The sequence below is a fragment of the Emydura macquarii genome, unplaced genomic scaffold, assembly GCF_026122565.2.
Source record: "Emydura macquarii macquarii isolate MOO-44397 ecotype Brisbane River unplaced genomic scaffold, CSIRO-AGI_Emac_v2 contig_2768, whole genome shotgun sequence".
In the NCBI taxonomy this organism is placed as follows: domain Eukaryota; kingdom Metazoa; phylum Chordata; order Testudines; family Chelidae; genus Emydura; species Emydura macquarii.
The window spans coordinates 23,683,758-23,704,699 of NW_027132905.1; the positions used below are offsets into that span (position 1 = coordinate 23,683,758).

General features: G+C 42.9%; 1 protein-coding gene across 2 annotated transcripts in view; it reads left to right on the forward strand.

Moving 5' to 3' along the window:
- Positions 1-5,538: 5,538 nt before the first annotated feature.
- The window catches only part of RARS1 (arginyl-tRNA synthetase 1), a 32,572-nt gene continuing 17,168 nt past the window's right edge, over positions 5,539-20,942 (forward strand). Inside the window, exons 1-4 of one of the 2 annotated variants that reach the window (XM_067566629.1) lie at positions 5,590-5,627; positions 11,947-12,053; positions 15,271-15,405; positions 16,351-16,539. In XM_067566629.1, coding sequence (XP_067422730.1) covers positions 16,387-16,539 — 153 coding nt within the window. In that variant the 5' untranslated portion in view covers positions 5,590-5,627; positions 11,947-12,053; positions 15,271-15,405; positions 16,351-16,386. Of the gene's footprint in view, positions 5,628-11,946; positions 12,054-15,270; positions 15,406-16,350; positions 16,540-20,942 lie in introns of both variants that reach the window. The other variant, XM_067566628.1, reaches the window with a different exon arrangement.

The following is a 20,942-nucleotide window of genomic DNA, read 5'->3' on the forward strand; positions in this document are numbered from 1 at the left end:
TGTAGTTGGTCTAAACACTTGTATGTTTGGGGTGGGAATAGGGGATGTTTCAGAACTCTCTTTAAGTGGTCATAATAAAATAAACATGCCCTAAGTTTTAAAAACCCGATTACTCCTAAGAAATTGTACTTAACTGTAATGTAAAATAGGAGATTTGACCTTTATGTTGACACTTAACATACAAATCTGATATATTAGAGGAGGCAACAATAATGGACCTAGATGTCTGGGCATAGTTCCCCATAGACTTCTAGGCACAGGGTTTTAACACTCTCTCTGCCAAACATTCAGTGGAGTCTGTACATCCCCTCACAATGGGAAACAATAGTAAGGGATCTTTCAAAGAAAAATATGACGAGTGGGCCTGCTCAGTGAGGATTGGACCTGGACAGCAGTTTGCTCATTAGGTCATAGATATCTTACAATTGTATTTAGCTTCCACAATTTGCCAGATGCATTCCAAAGCTTGGAGGTGCTCAGTTTAATAGTCTTATTCATGAACAGCTCCACCCTGTAGCTTTCATTTAAAACCAGCATCCACAGGGGTTCGTGTACTCAATAGTACAGTGTTGAGAACTATAGAAAAATCTTACAGATAGATTAGATGAGTGAGTTAGGCAGAGTTAACAGACTTTATACTGTGACAGGAGAGATCTTAAAACACTTTCCCACTGCTTGATAATGCAGTGATATGTAAAAAGAATGAACTTTTGTATAGAGATTTGATATGTTTTACTTCTCTTGTAGTGACCGGTGGTAACAAGACCATGTATGCCAGTTTATGCATTGATTTTTGTGTGACCTTCAAAACTGATTGCAGTAAAGTGGTGGAATTAAACTATCACTTTGTAATATGAGCACTATAATTAGGTACTTATGCCTTTTGATATCTCTGTACTCAACACTGATTCATATGTAGGGATCTTCCCAGTTACAATTTAGAACAATTAGAGTGATTACACTATAGTTACTATACATGCCTTCCAATATTACATATATTGATAAGCACCTCAAAGGGGGAATATGTAAATCAGTAATGTAAGTAACCTTCTGGATATCTGATTTAATGGTAATTGCATATTGAAAAGGCAGTGTGATTACTCAGTAATTGTAATGTAACTATTTTGTAATTATAGTACCCTTAAAATGCCAAAAGTTAGCTAAAATGTTAACCCTTTGATACATAGCCTCCTAACTATATTAGCTAAACAAAAGCTTAAATTTTAGATCTCTACTTTGTCTTCTTTAAGTGTGTTTTAGCAGATGGTCCCAATCCAGTACTTCTAGGGAGATGGACTCAATACAAGGTCTTTGCCATCTCTAGCTATCTTTTGAATTTGAAAATTAGACATGTTGGGACCCCTTGAATAGAAGTTTCTAACTAGTATATAAGGAGTACTGGACTGAACAGTGAATTATATGTACAGTCCATGGAGAGAAAGACATCATGAATTACCTTAAAGATGGCTGAGTTCTAATCATGTCATTCTAGCATCAGCTGGCATGGAAGTAACAAGCTTCAAAAAACTTAGGCCTAGTTTACACTACAAAGTTAAGTTGATGTAAGTTGCCTTGCGTTGACCTACTTGTACGTGTCTACACTCAAATTTGTCCTTCATCGAAGTAAGTGCCCCACATTACGGCGATACAGTAAAATCACCTTCCCAAACAGCATTGAGCTATGGTTGACCTATTGAGGTTGATGCAGTATGAGAATGGACATTGCATGACCTTTGTGGACCCTAACAGTCATCCAGCAGCTGTCCCACAATGCCCCTTGCTGCTCTCATCACGATGTAAACTCCAATGCACAGGGGTCACAGAGACCAGAAGCCAATCATCCCTTTAAATCCTCTGTAGTTTTTTTTTAAATACCTTTTCCTAATTGCCCACCTTGGCAAGCAAACCTACGAGCTTGACCTTTGTTGTGTGCAACTGCCCACCAGACCAGGCCAGCTCCATGCATTGAATGTGTTCCTGCCTGGAGCAGACAGGAGGCATTCGTGAGGCCTGTGGTGAGGCCCACACTTTCTATGCACCAGCTGTAGAAATGTGGACAAAATTGCATAGGGGATGCAAGCAGGGTACAACAGGGATCAGTAGCAGTGCAGCATGAAAGCGAAGGCACTTCAGGCATGCCATAAGGCCAGGGAGGTAAACTGAGCACTGAGCCTGCAGACCTGCTTTTACAAGATGTGTGCCATACTTGGCGGAGATCCATGGATATCTTGGAGGAGCCAGAGACCCGTGCTGTGAGAGGCAAGGTGGAAGAGGAGGAGGACGGGGAAGATGTAGCAGGGGATTTGAGCTAGGACATGTTTGAGCCTCCATCAATCTAACGAGTTCCACCAGGTGAGCTCAGATGAGCCCAAAGAAGGGGAAAGGATCTTGGATAAGTGTCTTAATGCATATTTTCTTAGTGTTTAAATTAAAAGATAGCATCTGGTCCATCCCCCACAAACACATTGATTTCTCATTGTTCTACTTGTATGCAAAAAGGTAGAAGTACAACACACAGAAGTGGAGTTGGCATCTACTTTTCATTCTGCTGTTGGCTTAGGCTGTGAGGAAGGGGGAAGCAGCCCCTTGTTTTTATATGTAGGGATGTCCCTTGTATCCTAAAATATCTCAATGAAATTTCATAGAGATACTCCGCAATCCTCTCCTAGAGGCTTCTCGGGATGGCTGCTTTATTTCTTCCTTCATGGTAGGACACTACCCCCTGCGACTCCATGGTTAGTCTGGCTGGCATCATTGCAACAGGCTAGAAGCATATGAGCCCAGATGGCTTCATGGTGCCAGTAGCAGCTGTGCCCTTTGTTACCCTCAGGACTGAGATGTGAGCTAAAACCACCACTGTCTGCAGCAGTATAGTGCCAATATTCAGTGCCATTGCCCTATATTCTTACCCATGATATAGGGATCAAAATTAATACGTATTGTTTCATGCAACCAAAAATCAATCCCGTTCCTTGCCATTACCATGGGTGGGGCTGGAGAGAGGCTGGTGCAGGGCAGAGATGCTCCAATGCTGAAGTGTCAATAAGCATGTCTTATTAAAAGCATTTATGGAAATAAGAGAAGGGAGTTCCAAAACTTGTTCCTTTTTTATTCCAATAAAACATCTGTCTTTAACAGAAACTTCTACTGTTGCTGCTTGGAAGAGTGTCCCTTTCATTTCTGCAGAATACCTGATCCTGATAAGGAGAGGACGTGTTCAGTGAGGTCTTACATCAACCATGACCTAGGGATCTGGAGGGCCAATATGGTAGACAGGAGAGAGGCCCAAGAATCCCAGCAGTAAAAGGAGAGGGTAAGGGAGATGAACCAGGACATAATGGGTCTTCTCAGGTAGTAAAGCAAATGCTGAAGACCCTGGCTAACGTACAGGTCCTAAAATTCCAGACTCTCTACCCTTTGCAGTCCTCTGAGAACTCCCTGGTAGCAGCTCCCTATACCCCCAACTCACCACCGAGCATCCTTACATCTACCATGCCATTCTAGTGGACAACAAGAAAAACCACAGCACTGTAGAAAATGACCACTGAGAACCACATTTCGTCTATATGTAGCCACTACAGACTACATTTGTGCACCGAAGTGGGTTGTTTGCTGCCTTTCCAATTTTGAAGTTCCATTCTGTTAATTTAGGTCAAATGTTTGTACTACAGTAACTGTTTAGGCACTTGGGGTTTTCTTTTACTAGTTTTGCCCCTCAAATTTCTATTTTTAGGAGAATAAAATTGTCTTTATTACATATGTATTACTGAATGCATAGCAGTACTCAAGGCACACTGTCCCTGTAAATGTACAGCAAATACCACATAACATACAGCTTCAGGAAAAGTCATATCTATAAATGTACTGCAAGCATACTATTCCTAGCAGAAACCAAAGCTCTAGGCCCCCCAGAACAGTTCAGCACATTATGCTATTGTACAAACTGTGACTCATATGCTGCATGTGGCTCTTTTACAGTTAAGGTGTGGCTCGTGAAACCCCTTATGTTCCCCCACATCTTCTTTGCCTACCACACTAGGGTGGAAAGCTTGGAGCTTCTGCCCCTGCCCTGGGGCTAAAGGATTCTGCTCAGCAGGGAAGGGAGTTTCAGCAGGGTAAGTTTTGCCACCACTGTTATTGTACAACAGTGAGGTAGCTGCCAATGGGCTATCAAAGAACATCCAGGACCCTATTAACGATGAGTGACTAGGCTTGGGAGTCCCAAAGTAGCTTTGAAAAAAATCTGTTGCAGATGGGGCAAAGATAACCTGGTGGGATAGCGAGGATGACATCTCAAGCCAATACTACACAATGCATGTCAACTATTGCTGCTATTGAGCAGAGCTGCTTTCTTAAACTTGGAACAACTGTAGGGAATTTTTGAAATGGCAGTAATCATTAATCTCCAGCTGCAGCCTCAATGGCAGAAGTTCCCCTATGTTCTGTAAATTCTTCCTCCTTGGCTCTGCTGTAACTGCTCACCTGTCCCACCCCCGTGTTTACTTATCTCCTCTATACTATAATCATTTCAGTGCTACCCACGTAGTACTTCCAACGAAGTGGGTTACAGTCCACAAACGCTTATGCCTGCAGAAATTAAATTTGTTAGCCTTTAAAGTGCTACAAGACTCTTTTGCTGTATACAAACTAACACGGCTACCCCTCTGGAACTTTTCACCACTTAGTTGTGTGAGTCCTTGTTGGTCCAAGGAAGGAGGATGGTGACTGGCACAGCAGTGCATTCACATGCAGCTATTGTAGGTCCAGCCCACCTGCCTAGATTCAAAGTGACAGAGTGAGTGAGGCAGTATCTCTTATTGGACCAACTTTTGTTGGTGACAGAGACCAACTCTCCAGCTGCATAGAGCTCTTCTGGCCCCAGGAAGAGCTCAGTGTAGCTCGGCAGCTTGGCTCTCACCGCCAGAAGTTGCGCCAATGAACGATGTTACCTAACCCGCCTTGCCCCTAAATTGCTACGGTCCGCCCTGGTCTCCATATCAGCTTAAACAGGGCCTTTTAAAAAGTCAAACCGCAACCCATGGGAGACAGCCAGAGCCGCTATTTGCGAACAGCTCCAGCTTCATCCTAGGCCCCCAGGCAGGCCCAGTGTTTAGTAAAGGGGGGCAGGCTCTGGCGGAAAGACGCTCACGGCCGCGCTCCGCCCGCCTTTGTCACGGTGGGAGCCGATCAGTGCCCCGCCCGCAGCTGGCTGCACGCTCAGGGGGGATCCCAGCGCACGTAGGTCACGGTGACATGTCTGCAGCCCAGCGCGTTCACCCGCTGGCGATGGAGGACGGCCCTGCCCTGCTCCCTCCAGCCGGGGGTTTCCTTCGCCTCCCCCGGCCCGGCGGGGCAGGTCCCGCTCTCCTGGGCAGGGACCGATCGAGCTCTGGGCCGGCGTCCCTGCTGCCGGGGGGTGGAGGAACATCATGGAGGCGGCGCCACCCAGTCTAGTCCCTTTTCTTTTTCTCCTACACGTGGCGCTTCCCGTCCAGTCCCTGTACAGCACGTTCCTTCCTCTTCCGGCGTGCAGCCGTTTCCGCTTCGCTCAGTCGCTGTTGTCGCGCGGGGCCCCGGTGAGGATGGAGGCTCACGTGGCTCAATGTTCCGCTCGGCTCCTGCAGCAGGTCAGAGCCAGCCCCGTCTCCCCCGGGAGAGGGACGCTCGCCCCAGCCCGTGGCCCCGGCTCCAGAACGGGGGCTGCTGTGGCTCCCCGCCCCTCCCAACCCCCGTCTGTCCTGGGCTGGCTGGAGGGAGGGAGCCTGGCCGTGCGGCTCGCAGCGCAGCGCGCCCTGGGGAGGGGGACCCGGGGCCTGTTGGCACAGAGTTCAGTGGATGGGAGCTGGCTCGTGGGTGTCCGGTAGGGAGGCTGCTCCGCGGCCTGGGGTGGTGCTGGCGCTGGGACTGTGTGGCGGGGTCTTTGGCGGTGAATTCCCACCGCGCTACGATGTCATGGGGACAGTTGAGCCGCTGTAGAAAAATCAGATCCGTCTTACCCCTTGGGCGCGTCTGTCTGTCTGTCTCTGTCTGTCTGTCTGGCACTTAGACTGTAAGCGCCTCGGGTGCAGGGACTGTGGCTTTGCCTCAGGCAGGGCTGAGTATGGTAAATGGCGAAAGGGAGACGCCTGTGCTGGCTGCCTAGCAACAACTGCAGGGCCAGTACCCCAGTATACTGCCTCCCCCCGCTCCTCCAGGCAATGCTGGGGTACAAGAGGCCAGGCAGTAACCTCACCCGGCGCCCGCCTGGGGTTCAGTGTGTGTTCCATGGCCGCCTCTGCACACAGTTTATGTATCAGTATAACTCTGTGGGTCAGGGGTGTTTTTATTTTCCACTAATACGGTTATACTGGTACAACCCATACTATGCATGCCCTTCTGCTGGTATAACTGCACGCATACTAGGGGGAATTGTCCGCTTTAGCTATACTGGCTTAGTTAAAGCAAAACATTTGTGGGTAGAAAAGCCCTTAATTATTTCAGTATATGTGTCAAAACCTCTGAGAGTGATCTACCATGCGTTGTTAGCCATCCTCCATATACTACTACCCTGCTTCCATATACAAATGCTCTGCTTCCTGATCCTCTATGCTGTGCTTTCCTTGCTGCCTTTTTCAGGGATAGCTACCTAACTATTGTGTCACCTCAGAATGACTGTACACAGTTTTCACAGAAGAGGTTAGTCACATGTAAATAAATATTGTCAGTATTGACAGGCAAAGTGCATAAAGTGGATTGCTGACTCTGAAGAGTAATAAGATGAAGGCAGGGAAAGGTCAGGATAAAAAAGAAACGCACAGGAAGGGAAGGAGAAAAACACAAAGATGGGGTGAGAGAGGTAAGTAGAAAAAAAATGAAGACGGGGCATCAGTCCTAAAGGCACAAAAATAAAAAACTTTGCTGCCCACCAAAGTTTAGAGGAGAGCAACAATAGGCCCAATTCAGACTCAGTATGGTTGAAAGGATCTTTAGTAACCTATCTGACTGCAGGATCAAAGCTCAAATGTGTGTATGTAGCCTTCTCTTTCATATAATAAAATTATTTGTCCAGTACTTAAGTAATATAATGACTTTGGCTTAAAAGGGTAACCTACAAAGGAAAAGAAATGAGTTTGTTTTGCTGCTTTGCAATGTGTTCAGAAGGCCTGTAAGTTTCCATTTTTAAGAGGTTTTTTTTCCTGCTTTCTCTCCATTAGACTTTAAGGTTTGTTTACCCTTGAAGACCATGGAGAGCGAGTAGGATTGTGACAACACTTATCAATAGATTTTCTGAGGGGGAAAGAGTGACTGAAGATTTTTTTATGTTTTGTTTGATAGTGATATCTGTTTAACTAAAATTTTAGGAAGAAATGATGCCTGTTAAGGAGTCAGTAGCTTGTCCCCTTCAGTGGAGGTCTCAGAAAAGTCCCAACACTCACGACTAAGCCCTCAAATGAGTCTTCCAATAAAACTGAGGAGGTCTGCCTTTAAAACTCCTGAGAATTCTGAAGTAAAGTACAAATCTATAAAAGGTAAAACACCAATCACTTTCAGGCCTTCTTCATTGCTCATAAGAAGATTCTGATTCAAAGATGACAATCTGGGCTGAGAGCCCAACATTAGATCGTTGTGAAGTGGGGGTCAGATGCATGCCACATAGGGCCATAAGCCTTTCCCAATGAATATGGAAGCCTAACTCATCAATTTCTGTGCAATTTAAGATCTCCTGTTAATTAATATAAATAAAAATGTCAGTAATGGTAAGGAAGAAAGTCTTCCAAATATGAACGGACCTGGGGTTTTTTCCTGAGTCTGCTGGTGCTTCTGCTCATCATTTTGTGAAGCAATGGCAGTGTGACATAAGAGAGACAGTGGTCAAATTTACTGCTGCTATTCAGAGTCCTATGAAACTTGCAAAAGTCATGTCACTTTTATGTCATAGTTGCTTAGGAATGCTCTGACTAGCAGTAGAATCAGGGAATGGAGCTTCTGAGGGAGGAGGACTTCCAAAAATGGACACTGGGTGAGGGGTAGAGTAGAGGAGTTCCTTCTCATCATAGCCTGGCTTCAGAGGAACCACTGAGGGTTGGGTGGAATAGTAAAGTGCTATTTGCTCTCTCAAGTGCAGATGTGGTCCAGCCAGGAGGCTTATGGGGAGGGGAGAAAAGGCAGAAAGCTCTTTCCCCTTTCACAAGCTAGCATGGGTAGAACTTCAGATTTCCAGATATCTACTAGCCAGAAGCTGATAGGAATGATTGAGTCCAGAGACAGCTCTCTGTCAGAAACTCCTCATCCCATGTAGAGGTTGTCCTCTAGAACTCGTTGGTAAATACACACTTTGTCTTTTCTGTCTACTTGTAATTTAGTTCTTTGGCTGGTAAGTGTCTAGTATATTTTTCATGCCATGATGCAGACTTGACACCTGATGAAAAATTGCAATGAAATATCGGGACGTGGTTCTGATTATTTTTTCTCTCTCTGACTTCATCTGACACCTGCTCTTCTCATTTCTTCCAGTACTTGCCCTCTTCCTTTGTAGTTGCTTGTGGGGCTGATGTATCCTGGCAGCTCTAATACGTTTACTCAGAATTCCTAATGCTGTTTTGTTTGTAGCAGTTATCCTAAGTATTCCACTCATTCTGCTTGAGATCAGCAAGAACAAAAGAAGCACCAAACAGCCTCATGGACACCCTGAGAACTGCATGTGGGAACACTAAAAAGCCACATGTACTCCAGAGCTAGCAACTGAGTGTCACTGATCGAGGCTATTACTTCTCATTTTTTTGGTATTATCATTGGTGAAGAATGGTCTCTTTTTTAGTTCCCATTTCCTGCTTTGGGAATAAAGGGTTTCTTGGATTTTTATTAACTGAAATTGCCCTTCAAGATCAGTTATAGGTGTGTACCTTTGTGTTTGTTAATAAATAGCTGACATATCTGCCCTTCCAGGTTCTATAGTGTGCTCTATAAATTACAAACAAATGTTCCTCAAACTGAAAGTCTGGTCTTTTTTATTTCGTTTTCTGTTTTTGTGGGTTTCTGGCTAACTTGTTCAGGCATGTATTGCTGGAGTTTGATTCCAGGAATGGTTCTTAACATTTTGCCATGCCGCGCACACATGGAAACCTCTTGTTTTGCTTCCCTATTCCTTTTGACCCCACACAGCTGAACAGCAGTCAGAATTTGTCCTGCCTTTGCTATTACTACCTTGCCTGCTTATGGCAGCCTCAAACAAACATTGTTCATGTCACTTTTTCTATTCTGCTCCAGCAGCAGCATCAGTCAAGTGTTATATGAAAGACAAACAGTGCTGGTGAGGCAAAGGGAAACTGGAGGAGAGGTTGGGGATACTCAAACAGAGAGGAGAGAGTTATGGCAACACATGCATCACAATCAAACACTTAATCTCTTATTCTTTGGACCATGCAGGGACCGAGATAGAGATGCTTCCATCCATCAGATGGAATGGGGAGCATGGTCACGCAAGATGTGGCATAAATAGTGAAACAAAGATACAGGAGGCGAAAGAAACACAGAAATAATGACGTGGAGAAGGGGAGGCAAAGAGGAAAATAGGTTACATTCAAAAGTGCTCAGGAGCCATAGTAACAGTCATGGTGTAAATAGTATATAGCGAGACAACAGGAAAAGGAAAAGACCCAAAGAAAAAGAGAATTGCTCTGTTTTAGGCAAAAGATTCCATATGACTATTTTGTTGTTGATCTAATTAAGAAGAGTTAATTGGCTGTTGGTAGCTGAAATAAATTTTTGGAGATAAACATCTGACCTTAACATTTAGGAGGGGCACAAACCTCTTCCTAGTGTCTCCCTCTCCTCCTCCTCCCTGTTATTCCATATTTGACTAATTGTGTGTCTGTTCATAGGAGCTATTCTGCTGCTCACAAATAAAGTCAATCCTTATAGTGTAATACGTGCATGCCATTTTAATGCACCATTCACTGGTGGTATCTGTGGAAGAAAATCTTAGGCATCAAGCAACTAAGTTTAAGGGCAATGTTGATCTTATTAAAAAAGCTTTAGCTTTTTGCATTCACAGGTGAGGGGAAGCTTTCTAGAGCACAGCTGACCAAAGAGCCTATGGAGATGGCAGCATGGCTTCATGCATTCGCTACAGCTTCTCATGAGGTGGTCATCAGGTATGACCCTCTATTGACAAGTTGTGCTTAGGGCAGGGCTACACAATTAACGTAGGCCAGGGGAAAAGGTTACCCTACCATGGCAGCAGCCAGACAGATGGTGCTCCCCCCCCCCTTGGTTTTCTTTCTCATGGTAGCACCTGTAATGCCATCACCCGTTCCTGATCTTCCAAGCTCTGATGATGGAATGACAGAGAAGCCACAGAAACAAGAGAGCTGATTTTAGCCTTTGCACTATTGTACTTGTGCACCCAGGTTTGGTGATATGAATTTCAGATGGAAGATAGAGAATTGATAATATCCCATTACTGCTATTAGGGATTCACAAGTGATTACCTAGAGTGCTGGGTAAATCACAGGATTCACATAGCAACAGAGTCAAAATGTGTCTGCCTCCCTCTTTCCTCAAGTTTTGTGCTAGGTTGATTCTGGCACCCTGGTTAAGCTGTAGCTAAACAGGAGTAAACTGAAGTGGTTTTACATAGACAGAAGGTTATTAAGTGGCCAATTTCTAGGCTGGCAGTTTTCTTGCATACAGATCAGAGATGGTGCCTGTTTGAGTGACACTGCTCTTCACAGACCAATGGGGGAGATCACACTGGCTCTGGCTAACCTCTGAGACGGAGCTACTTATTGACAAATTCCTTCTTCCTGCTGCTGCCATTTGTTTTGTGGTGTGCTGAGGCCAGGCAATGCTCCCATGGCATTTACCCTGGATTCAGAGCTCACTGGGGAGAGCCGTACAACAGGTGTCTAGCAGGAGCCTTTAAGAATTCGACTTGATGCTGTATGCTAAATAAGCTCCCTACTGCATTTGTTCCAGCTTATTGTGAGCGAATACTGAGGGCTACTAGTGGCAGCAAAGGGGGATGTATTATGGTATCTTGCTAAACTATCATATAATAAAACTATTTGCTTCCCCCTATACTAACGTTATGTAAAGGGTTTGGCTACAACTTTATAAAGGAGAGGGGAAAATGACATTGCAAGTGACAACCTAGGCTGACATCTCAACCTCACTCAGATCACTGTGAAATGGGGTTGGCCTTGCTGCCACATGGGTGCATGGAACATTTAATGTGCTGCAAACCTGTTGTCTCTGCAAATTCTTCTCAGTGTTTTAAATGTCTTTTTTGCTCATCAAAATCCAAGTTATGAGGTATTGCTGTCATCCTTTTATTCAGGGGATTGGGAGTGTCACATGGAGCTTTTCACCACTAGGTCACTGTGTATATGGCCCCAGTCTTTGACAGAATCCCAAGAACTGTGGAGATTTGGGTCCTGACCAACGGGACAAAGAGGGACTTGAGCTATTTCCCTAGTATGTGGGGGGGCATGATTTTCCTTTGTGCAGGATAATCACCCAGCAGCAGACAAATATCTCCACCTGAAAAAATGAAAGCAATTTGGCCATTGGGTTGGACCGTGAATTGCATTCATTTCAAAAGTGAAAGTTAAATTCTTGGATAAGGAATTCATTTTCATTTCTGAGAAATCATTCAGTAGCATTGACCGACTAGCTTGTTACAGTGCTGCTTTGAAGCTGCTGCTGACATTGCTGGAGAAAAGGTAATACTATATGAAGATTTCAGTTTGTGCGCAATACTATAGTGTTAAGAATAGTGTATGTGTTTGCTTTTCTTAACTTACACACTGATTTTTTTGAGGCTTAAACTTGAGCTCACAACATTGCTACTGGGTATATTTTAAGTTCTCTGTAACTAGTTTTATTCTATGGAAAAACTTAACTAGAATACTAAGATTAAATTAAATCTGTCTCTTCATTTTGCAAGATCTTCAATTTGTATTTCAGTCTGAAACTCTCTGAAAATGTGACTCCAAATGATGTAAAAGTGCAAATAGTTTGGAACAGTACAGAAATGAGAGGAGAGATGAGAAATATCACATCCACCAGTTAAGGTGTGGTTTTTTTCTGTTAGAGCAAATTGTTCATTGATTTATTTGTTCCTTGACTTGCATTTATTTAAAAAACAAAAGTTAAATACCTGGATCAGGGAGCACCTTTATATGGAAAGTTTTAAAATTGTAGAATATTGTGTATAAAGGAAACCTCGGGAAAGATAATTTGCTCTCTGACTGATCACAGGAATTCCTATATTGCAATTTTATCATGAGTCTAATGATGACATTAGACTCATTTTTCTTAGATACCCTAGAATCTCAAGAGACTGCATGAGAATCCCAGCATTCAGTAAGTTTCTGTCAGAGAAAATCTTGAAAATATGAGGCATATTCACCTAAGAGCTGAAAAACCATAAGGCAGATAAAAAGGATTTCACATTTATTATTTTTAAATGTATCCAATTTTTTTTACACCAATCTCATGGGGTTTTTTGTGGCCTGACACATGATTTTGGTTTGCTTGAGGTTGAGAATACTGGAATTCGTAGAAGATACTACTCATCTTGAAATACTAGGAAAATATCATTCCAAAAGTTTTAAAGACTTACATTGTTGAGTTGATACAAATAAATGGAAACATGAGGTTACATGAAAAGTTCCAGAGGGGTAGCCGTGTTAGTCTGTATACAGCAAAAACAAGCCCACAAAAGCTTATGCCCACGGGAATTTGTTAGTCTTTAAGGTGCTACAGGACTCTTGATTTTTTTTGTCATGTTACATGTCAGCTTGTTAATGAAGCTGAGCTTGTGGTGCTCTTGCAATGCAAACATTTCTGTTCTCAGTGGTTTCTAATTCTGGTAGGATAAAATCAGGGCCAAATTATCCATTAGGCACAATAGTGCCTAGGGCCTACGAAACTTTCAGGGCCTACGAAAAAATTTGTGAACTAAAATAAAATTTATCCGAAAATTTGAAAAGCAAACGATAAAATCAAAATTCATATCATCTTAAATTAAATATATTTATCTAAGGTACAAATTACTATTATATTATTACATATATCCATTGTAAATTTAATACTGTGACAAGATTTAAAGTTTTCTAAGCTTTTAAGGAATATGGTTACAATATTAGCAAAAGGGAATACATTAAATGCAGGTTTCAATTGTGAACAATTTTTATTTGACATTTTGCTCAGAGTGGCATAACTAGGGGCCACGAAACCTCACAATTAATGTGGCCCCAGACGCTAAAATCAAATTAGTTATTTCGGTCGGGGGGCCTACGAAGGCAAATGTGCCTAGGGCCTACAAAGGTCTTAAAACGGCCTTGGGTAAAATTGCCCATTAAATGTACCTCTTTGCTATGCACAATAGAGGGAAGCAACTGGAAAGGTGAACAGAGGCTCCATTCCATGTTGTCTTGCATGGAGGCCCATCTGCTTTAGCTCTGCAGGGTTTGGGCTCTTTGGCCTTAGCGGAGGTCTGACTGGACCTGGGAGAGGGGAAAACCTAAGGAGCAATCAGTCTCTGGAGCATGCTTCCTTGGAAATCAGAAAGCCATCCATAAATTACTGTTGGTGAGAATTCTCAGCCTTTTACCCCTCTCATGAGCAAGAATTAGGAGCTGTGCTGCATGAGAGGAGTGGTTAGGCAGCCAGATGGGAGAGAGGCCATTTCCAGAAATGGCTCCACTATTCCCTGTGGATTAATTCCTCTGAAAGATTGTAGCCCATTCTCTTGTGTGTGACCATTGTCTCTTCCCTCATGCAGTCAGTGAGTCCAAGGATATGTCTACACTGCAGTTAAAAAACCCACAGCTCACTCGGGCTAAGGGGCTGTTTAATTGCTGTGTAGACATTCAGGCTGCAACCCAAGGCCCAACCTCTACACTTAGACTGACCACCATGAGCCAGAGTCAGCTGGCTGGCAGAGACCAGCCTAGGGTGACCACCTGTCCTGAATCGGGCAGGACAGTCCCAAAATGCAGAGTTCAGTCCCGGGATGAATGACTCCGGAATGGCATTTGTCCTGGATTTCCTGTGGTGCCACTCCACACCTGCCTGAGACTCGGGTGCTGTGCCAGCCTCTTCCTGGTGTAGTGGCTGAGGTGGGCCTTACCCACCTCACCATGAAGCCCCCCCCATTCCTCCTCTCCCCCTGGAGGCTCTGCCTCCTGGCCAGGCCAGAAGCTGGAGCCGGGCAGTAGGAAGAGCTGCCCAGGGAGCCTGGTCTACTGTGGTGAGCCCCGGACCATCCACCTGCTCTGTGCAGCGTGCCCTGGAGTGTGGGGGCACATGCCAGGGGCTGCTCTTGGGCACCCTGGCCATGCACCTGTGGCAGGTGGAGAGTCTAGGGCTCCCCCCAGCGACCCAGGCTCCCTGGGCGTCTTTTAACATGGCCTGGCTCCGGCTTCCGCCTGGTCAGGGAGCAGAGTCTCAGGGGAAGAGAAGAGCAGGGGGTGGTTCTGCTTTTGCCTTTTGAAAAGGCGGCCATCCTATACCAGCTGCGGGTGTCTAATTGTGGTGTAGACATATACCTCAAGCTTGCGGCTTGGATTTATATCACCTAATGTGGATTTATCCCCAGGAGAGAAACATGACCCCACATTTGGGCTGATGAAACTGAGTGTAAAGATTCTCAGCCTGAGGGGGACATTTTATAAAAGCAGAATGGTATCTGTGTGCTTTTTTCAAAAAGAAACATGCAGGGGGAAGAACTCTTTAGCATTAGCTGTTGCCCTTCCATCCCTCAATTGAGAGGGGAGAATGGCTTACTACACTGAATATGGCCTTATTGTTCAGCCTTTAGTTAAAGTGCTATTTTTCCTTTGTACAGGAGTGGTTTTGTAGGGTACCTTTTTAATCTACAAAATATTAAACCTTTTTTAAAAAAACAAAATGATGAGCTGATGCTGCAAACACTTACCCAGGTGAGGAGTCCTATTAAAGTCCCAGTTATATTTTTTAAGCTAATAGGAATACTCATGTGAGCATAGTTGCTCTTATGTTTAAGTGTGTGGGAGATCAGGGCCTATAATTATACTGAACTGAATTTTCATTAACAATATGCTAGTGTTAGAGTCTGTTAAAAGAAACTTGTGCTAATTGTGGCTAATTACTCTTTTATAGCAATGTTAAACTTTGTTAATATTTTACTGTTGTGCTATCTTGTAAAGAAATGGGCTATTGATCAAAGTTCTGATGCAATATACTCCGAGTTACCTTTGGAACAAACACAGCAGTTGAGGTTCACTATTTTATTTTGCTTACCAGGAAAAAGAGATCAAGATCCTGGCTGCGGAGATTGATCGACTGAAGAACTTTGGATGCTTGGAAGTATCTCCAAGTTTGGAGGGATTGCGAGATGAAAACGCAAAGCTTAAGTATCGACTAAACGTTCTTCAAAAGGTGAGGGAGGAAAAAGGGTTGGCAGTATAGTATTCTATTGGTATATGCTTTCCTTCTCAGCAGGATCAGATATTTTATTTTGTTATAGCTAATGCTATGTAACAACTTGATCACCCTGCGCTCTGGTGCCACAATTGTAAACAGTATATTGGTAGAGCTCTATTCTTTCACAAGTCTTTGGACAATGTTGCTTTTTGATAAAATTTTGGTATAATTACCTGTAGTCAGCTAAGCATGCCCTATGATCTCTTCTACGTTCTTGGAGTAGGGCTCTCCTCTTAGAGTTGAGACCTTATTGAGGTCACCTATTGGGCACATAGATAAAGGTATGAAAAGGTTCGCTATGCCTGCACCAGTGAAAGTATTAACACTGTTAAGTTCAAAGGGTAGGAGTTCTATACTAAAATCTGGGAATGAAGGTTTAAGTGAAAATGGTAGGAGAAACGATTTCATCTAGAAAGTGGTACAAACAGGGAATAAGGTGCTCCTGCAAAAGCAACAAAGATAATTTGCATCGTTCAGAAGAGATGTGTAGTTAATAAATGTGCTTATGGGGGAAACTCATGGTAAAGCAGACCAGGCAAGGCCCTATGTATCACATGAACCACCCATAATGCATAAAAAATGTAAGGGCCCAGTCTTCCTCTCATTGACGTCAGTGGGAACAGGAGAACTATTAAGTCCTACCATTGTCCGTAAGAATTTTCCAAAGTAAAAATGTGCAGAGCTTACTTGAGAACATATAACTAGGGTACATCCAAAGACACTAATGTGCAAACTGAATGCCAAATTCTGTGGGGGGTAATGCTTTTATCACATGACATTTTATGTTGCTTGTATTGCAGTAATACTTAATGCTCTGATTTGCCAGGCAGCTTCTGTGTGTGTGAAGTAACTTCTCCTAGAATGATGTGACCTTAGTGTTTTGACATTGTTTTCCTTCAGAGTCTTCAAGAGGAAAGAAATAAGCCAACAAAAAGCATGATTAATATCAACAGCCGCCTTCAGGAGATCTTTGGAGATGCCATCAAGGCTGCATATCCAGATTTAGAAAATCCCCCACTGGCAGTCACGCCAAGCCAGCAGCCCAAATTTGGGGATTACCAGTGTAACAGTGCTATGGGCATAACAAAGGTAATGCTATTTAAAAAAAAAAAAAAAAAAATCTTGGTGTATGGGACTTCAGTGGTGTCCGAAGCTCCGTAATGATATATCCAAAGCAATATCAGCTTCTATAATAGACATGTTTTAGAATCTGATCCTGCAATCTTCACTTATGTGTTGCCATTGAACTTGGGGAATTTTGGGTGCAATAGGGACAGGCCCTTAGACTTCTGTTTTGATGATTTGTGCAAGACTAAAATGATTTTGAAGACCATGAAGACTAGATGAACGACCTCTAATGCCTCGGTTTTTATAGCCATATAAGGGGCAGTTTTTGTAAATTCAGGGGAGTATGTGTTGCTCTTTTAAACATTTTAAGTATTTTTCAATTGCAAGTTAGAGACTTGAACCTCTGACTTAATTATTTTATTGCCATAAATGCTTTTACACGTGTTCCTATAAAATAATCCACTATTTCTCCTCACCCCGAACACACATTTACTACAAAGACTTTTAGCTGTCAGCCAGACAACTGTTAATACAGTAGAACTCTGTTTATCTGACTCTCCCTTAACCAGCTCTCTGCATTTACCAAACAACCAGGACTCCAGGGCCAGAAGCCCAGGAATCTCTCCTGTGGCCACTAGATGGTGCAGTAGGATCACATTTTCCTATTCTCCAGTTTATCTAGAGCTTTGATTTTTCCTGTCTGGCTCTGGTCCCAGTTTAGACTGGATAAACAGGGCCCTTCTGTAATTGGGCCATGTGGTCTCATGCACAAATGCAGTACTTTGGCACCTTATTTAATGAATGTAACGTAAATCAATGATGTCAGGATAGGTATGCCCCAAAATTATGCATTGTATGAGCTGCACATCACTAGCAAAAGATAACATACAGCAAAACATACTGTATAGTCTGCTGTCACTTGCTCTGCAAACTGCCTGTGACAAAACAGTAATATTAACTATTGTTCAGCAAAGGGCGATGTCCAAGAAAGTTGGTGGGACAAAAGAAGAGGAAGAAAGAAAGTGCAGGAAGGGAGAGCCGGTAATGCTTTGTGAGAGATGTAGACTAATAAAGGAGAGAAGGATGTCAAGTAAGAATGCATGGCATTGAGTTGTTTCAGGGTATGTCTTCATTGCAGAGTTAACCCAGGTGATGTGCACTAGCATCAGTCTAGCTCGGTTGTGAGTAGCCACACTGCAAAGCCATGCTTGAGTTACTGTGTCCATGCTGGGGCTATACTATTCAGGAGTGTCACTAGGATTTCTGAGGGTACATCTCAAGGTTTTTAGTGCTGCAGTAAACTGAGACTATGATTCTTTCCCAATGAATTGTGGGATAACTTGTCCTTCTGGGCACATGGGGAGTATTGTGGGAAAGTGTTGGAGGACATGAGTGGTTCAGCCTTCCTCCTCACTGCAAACTGCAGGTTACCGGCCCAAGTGAGAGCAGCACTTGGGTTTTAGCCTATAGACCAGACAAGCCAGCTAGCCCAGGTGGAAAGCACCACCAGATTCAGGTTAGAGTTTATTGTGTTGGGGCTCGTGCTGGACTAGAAACAATACTCAAGCAAGAACCTGTTAACTCTGCTGTGAAGGCACAGCCAAAGTTTTAGGTTTGGCATGAGCCCTGGGAATGTTCTTTGTTTTTAAATGAGAGAGCGAATAAATCCAGATTGCTGCCCCTTGAGTATGTTTGATTACTGCAGCTACTTTTTTCCCCATTTTCTTAGTGGAGGAATGTTGAAGATCAGTCTAATTTTTTTAAAAGCATTTTCAGACCAGAGCAGAAAGGAAGCAGTTCAGATAAAATCAAATGAGGTCAGCAATGGCTCTTAAAGAAAAGCAGAACCAAGTTTTTTGTGTAAAGAATTAGGAAAAGTGACTTCTCTCATAAAAATCAGCTTACCCCAGGGCTTTTGTGAGCTCTAAGAGAGTTGTTCTTTGGACTAGCATTGATCTGTTCCTCTTTATCCCCCTGAAAATCTGTATTAGTTTTGATATCCTCTGTCTCTTTTACATAAGATATAAATACAATGTAAGATACCTTTCCCAATGAGTGGTTATCCTCCTGCCAAATTTCAAGTTCCTACTCCATATCACTGCAGTGCTAGGGCTATTTTTTTTTAAAAATGGCCAGACCTGTCCTATCCTAGCCAAAACTAACCATTTTTCATTGACTTTGGTCCGAGAATGGCTGACCTGTTTTTGACCAAACTTTCCAGAAAAAAAAAGTCCTCAAACAGACATCAAGCATGGAAAATTTCAGCTTGAAAAGTTAATTTGACAACGTTATAGGCTACTAAAAACATAGGGGTTATAATGGAAATTGTTAAGCAACTGTAATAATAGGCATTACTATTGCACCACCTGTAGTGTGTGTGTCTGTGTAAATTCTGAGACACCCTGGTTAAAATATTATTAGGGTTGTATTAATTAATTGTTGTAGTGCTGCCTCTTTATAGTGTACTTTGACTACAGAGGACCAAAATAGAACAGGAGGCAAATGAAGAATTGGGGGGGAGAGGGGGTGTTATAATGAGGAAGCAAAATCAGGCTGTGGGGAAAAATTAGTAAACTAGGTGCACTGTGAACCAACAGAAAGTGAATTTCGGTCTAGCTGTAAAAGTATCCAAATTTCCAGTGTGTTCATGTCTTTGTCAAAAGGAGTATATATTTTTATAAACATACATCTTCCACACTATAATTCTCAAAATAAGTAGCCTTCCTACTTTACAAGTTTTTTCATTAATAAGGGTTTATTGATTTATTAAACTTAATGTGTGTCTCATTATTTCAGAGCCCTTGTTGTAATAAGCAAAATGCTGATCTCCCCATGAAATGCCTACAGGGGTTGTTATATACAGCTGCTGTGCGTGCAAATTGCTTGTCACAAGGGGTTTGACTCTGGGGCAACCTTGATACGTGCTGGACAGCAACCTCTTGGTTTGAACTGCCAATGCAGAAACAACTCCCCGCAAATGTGTGTTGTCTTCCTGAGATCTCATTAACGTATTGTGACTGAGCCTCAGCCAAAAGATCTGTCTCTTAGAGTAACAGGCCTTTGGGTGACTGCACTGATACAAACTTTCAGAATACTGCCATTTTTTAAAATATTTTTTTACTGCCTCTTTACCCCAATTAAGTCATTATTAGGATTCTCATATAGTACATACAGTACCGGCTTCTCAGTAGCTACTTTGTTTCCATTAGCTTATTTGCATTTATATAGTTTCTTAAGTCCTAGACTGTCACAGGAACTGATGCCTAAAGGTGCTCTGTATTGGATTTTGTTACAGGGATCGTTCTTTGCTTACACACAGCTCTAGAGCTCTGTTATTTTTAGAGAATTAACAGCGTGCTCCACACTATAGCATTGTAAAGGCTATGCAGCCTTTTCTCAAGGAGCATGATTCCAACTCTAGTTAAGCATATTGTAGTGAGCTCCCTTGTTATAAGGTGCACCTGGCTTTATCAGGTGGCTCCCAAGAATTGCCTCCAAAAGAGACAGAAATCTGTACACTGCTGCTGTGTGGTAGCAGGAATGAATTTGACCCCTGGGCAACACTGATACGTGCCAGCCAACAGCCTCTGCATTTGACCTGCCAATGCAGAAACAGCTATCACAAAAGTGTTTTGTCTTACTAGGAGCTTGTTAGCATATTGTAACTGGGGTTTCAGCCAGAAGCACTGCCTGTCTGCTAGAGTAACAGATATGTGGGTTATTGCCTTCATAAAGACTTGAATACCATCACCTGTAATCCATTGTTGGCTTAATATTTATTTCCTCTGTTTTGGCAGCTTATCCCTTGTTGAGCTGTTTAATTAAAGTTCTTGCCTCTGAAAAGACAGGGTTTTTTCTTTGTCTGTTCTCAAGTTTTACTCAGGCCATATTGTATTGTTGTTAGGATCAAATGTGTCGTATAGTGCTGCGTTACATACGAAACTGAAACTTGTTAAGCTGTCACATTTCATGGTGGATTGGGGATGTTAACAATATAAACATTTAAGAAACTGGAATCCAAATCACTGAAAAAGTAATAGCTTGTGGCCTCAGTGTGAAATGGTGCTTATCTCGCAATGTGATAGATATTTTGAAAACACCCCAGAATGACAGAAAAAAGTCAGACTCCATGAAACACATCTTTTATGGCAGGTTTCACACAGCATGAACGTATAGTTTGTTCAGTGAATTGATTTATCACGTGGAATTTCAGGTCCTCAAGGGCAGTTTTAAATATCAGGGCCCTCTTAAAGGGTAAATTGTAACATTCAAAGACTCAGGGGGCTTGGGAACTTGGAGCGGACTCTTCCCTCACTCGTCCATTATATTAAGTTTAATGGAAATAAAGGGTGTTTTACCACAAATTTGCTAAACTCATAAATATTTAATTGCACTTTTCTCCTTACAGTGTCCTAATGCAAGAC